This window comes from Phaseolus vulgaris, chromosome 11 (genome assembly GCF_000499845.2).
Source record: "Phaseolus vulgaris cultivar G19833 chromosome 11, P. vulgaris v2.0, whole genome shotgun sequence".
Taxonomy (NCBI): domain Eukaryota; kingdom Viridiplantae; phylum Streptophyta; class Magnoliopsida; order Fabales; family Fabaceae; genus Phaseolus; species Phaseolus vulgaris.
Genome location: NC_023749.2, coordinates 29,570,948 through 29,573,997, shown reverse-complemented (window position 1 = coordinate 29,573,997; position 3,050 = coordinate 29,570,948). Strand labels below are relative to the sequence as shown.

Below are 3,050 nucleotides of genomic sequence, written 5' to 3'. Positions count from 1 at the left end.
GCCCAGTATTGATGCTTTGGTAGACAGTGTAGCTAGCTGCAGACTACTCAACTTCCTGGATGCCTTTTCTGGTTACAATCATATCAGGATGCATCCCAGGGACGAATGCAAAACAACGTTCATGACAAAGCTCTCTTGCTACTGTTATAAGGTGATGCCCTTTGGGCTTAAGAATGCAGGTGCGACCTACCAGAGGCTGATGGACAGAGTACTAGCACCCATGATAAGGCGAAATGTCCAAGCGTATGTAGACGACATGGTGGTCACCTCCCAGCAAAGGGAACAACACGTAGCAAATTTAGAAGAGTTATTCACTACGATAGCTAAGTACAAATTGAACCTAAACCTCGAGAAGTGTGTGTTTGGGATAGAAGCAGACAAGTTCTTGGGTTTCCTACTCACTAAGCGTGGGATAGAGGAAAATCTTGAGAAGTGCGTTGCAATCATAGGAATGAGGAGCCCGATCTCAGTGAAGGAAGTGCAGCAGCTGACAGGGCGGATGACCGCTTTGTCCAGATTTGTGTAAGCAGGAGGGGACAAAGGACACTCCTATTTCCAGTGCCTGAAGAGGACTAGCAGGTTCGTATGGATCAGGGAGTGCGCAGAGGCGTTCCTCAAGCTAAAGGAGTACCTGGGCAATCCACCAATGTTATGCAAGTCGCAGCTGGGTACCCTGCTTCGCTTGTACTTCGCAGTCACTGATCGGGCGATCAGTTCGGTCCTTGTGTAGGAACAGGACTAGGTACAGAAGCCGATTTTGTGAGAAAAGTATTGCAAGGGCCTGAGGTGAGATACTAGGCCATTGAGAAAGCGGCCCTGGCAGTAGTGTTCTCAGTGCGAAGGCTTCACCATTACTTCCAAAGCTTTACGGTGATAGTGATGATAGACCTTCCCATTCGCAAGGTCTTGCAGAAGCTAGATGTGGTAGGAAGAATGGTGCGTTGGGCAGTAGAGCTATCAGAGTTCGATATGCAGTATGAGCCCAGAAGCCCTATCAAAGGGCAGGTTTATGCTGACTTCGTGGTAAAACTCTCCTCGTCAGCCACACACCATGAAGCAGCAGGTTTTAGATGGGTACTCTCTGTAGACGGTTCCTCCAACCAATAGGGTAGTGGGGTTGGCGTCATCTTGGAAGGGCCAAATAGGCTATTGATTGAGCAGGCCTTGCAGTTCGCTTTCAAGGCTAGTAACAACTAGGCAGAGTATGATGCCTTGATCGCTGGAATGCTATTAACTAAGGATATGGGTGTGAAAAGTTTGCTGGAAAAGAGTGACTCCTTGTTAGTCACAGGTCAGGTCATAGGAGGATACTAGACTAAAGACCCTCAGATTGTCGCATACCTAGAGTACGTCCAGATTCTGAGGGAGACGTTTGAGGTGTTCGAGTTAGTACACGTCCCTAGAGAACAGAATGCTCGAGCTGACTTGCTAGCAAAGCTCGCCAGTTCAGGCAAGGGGGGTAGACAGAGGACAATCATTCAGGAGACCCTGAGGACACCTTGAACTACCACAGATAATGCAGCAGAAATCCAGGAGATCAACACTTCGAAAGGGGTGAAGAGGAGTCATCGGTCGTTGACTCAGGAGACGTTGAAAACGCCCAGGATAAGCACATACCCAGTTTCTAGGAAGGAGTCGTTGCAGGTTTACCTAGCGAAACCTTGATGACACTCTACAAACACTAGTTGGCTGATGGGATACTCCCGCTGGAGGCCTACAGAGGCCAAAAAGTTCAAGAAAAATTTGAGCAAGTACACCTTGATCGATGGAGAGTTGTTCAAACATGGGTTTACTCACCCTATTCTGGTATGTGTAAGTTGTGAGCAGTGTACGCGCATTATGGCAGAACTCCATGAAGGGATATGCGGGAGTCACATTGGTGGCCGAGCTCTCGCATCAAAGGTCGTTCGCGTAGGTTATTATTGGCCAACCATAAGGGAAGACTGCACAGTGGTGCAAGCAGTGCCAACAACATGCTGACTTGCACCAGGCGCCTCCAGAAGAGCTCAGATCGATCTATAGCCCATGGCCGTTTCATACTTGGGGGATCGACATTCTGGGGCCTTTCCCTTTAGCGGTGCGGCAAATGAAGTACCTTGTGGTTGCCATAGAGTACTTCACAAAGTGGATCACAACCCACAAGATCTAGCACTTCGTGTGGAAGAACATATTATGCCGCTTTGGAATCCCAAAACGGCTGGTGTCCGACCCAGTTTGCAAGCGAACAGTTGGGCAATCTATGTACAGAGCTGGGAGTAAAACAGGTGTTCGTATCAGTCAAATACCCCCAGACAAATGAGTAGGTCGAGTATGCTAACCGAGTTCTGCTCAGAGGTCTGAAGAGAAGGCTGGAGAAGGCCAAAGGGACATGGGCAGAGGAAGTTCCTAGAATTGTGTGGACTTACCACACTACTCCTCAGTCCACTACCAAGGAAACACCCTTTACCTTGGTGTATGGTTCAGACGCAATGATTCCTCTAGAGATCCAGGAGAACTCGCCACGTTTCAAGAACTTCGTGACTGAAGAGTCCAATGAAGAAAGAAAAGTGAACCTGGACCTACTGGATGAAGTAAGGGAGGAAGCAAGAATCAAGGCTGAAGCTTTGAAGAGAAGGGTGGAGTACAAGTACAACTCCAAGCTAAGACCTCGATAGTTCTAGGTTTCCGACCTGGTGATGAGGAAGGCCCACCTATACCAGCTAGAGAACAAGTTGTCTCCCAAGTGGACTGGTCTCTTCAGGGGGGACAAAGGCCCTAGGGAATGGAGCATACAGGCTCGAGGCTTTAGAAGGTGGAACGATCCCTCGTATGTGGAACGCGACCAACCTTAAGTTTTATTTCAGTTGAGTTATTGCATTGTACACATTTTTAGAGGACACTCTTTTTCCCTTGAAGGGGTTTTTTAACGAGGTCACCCAATAAAATTTCATTTATTCAGTTAAAGATTTTTCAAGTATTTTGTACAGTACAATTAATGAACCTCTCTCTTGGGTTAGAAGTCTCAAGACCAAGAACAATAGGGTTTTTCGTGAACCTCCCTAGTGAGAATT

At 47.7% G+C, this 3,050-nt stretch overlaps 1 protein-coding gene across 1 annotated transcript; it reads left to right on the top strand.

Annotated features, from left to right (window-relative positions):
* Positions 1-879: 879 nt before the first annotated feature.
* LOC137838899 (uncharacterized) lies at positions 880-2,654 on the top strand. Its single transcript, XM_068648110.1, has 2 exons — positions 880-1,074; positions 2,304-2,654. The coding sequence occupies exons 1-2, from the start codon at positions 880-882 to the stop codon at positions 2,652-2,654; spliced, it is 546 nt and encodes a 181-aa protein (XP_068504211.1).
* The last annotated feature ends 396 nt before the right edge of the window (positions 2,655-3,050 follow it).

Coding starts and splice junctions, on each gene's coding strand:
- LOC137838899 (XM_068648110.1), top strand. CDS start 880: ATGATAGACCTTCCCATTCGCAAGGTCTTGCAGAAGCTAGATGTGGTA. Junction 1,075..2,303: donor AAGCAGCAGGTTTTAGATGG/GTACTCTCTGTA, acceptor ACAAATGAGTAG/GTCGAGTATGCTAACCGAGT.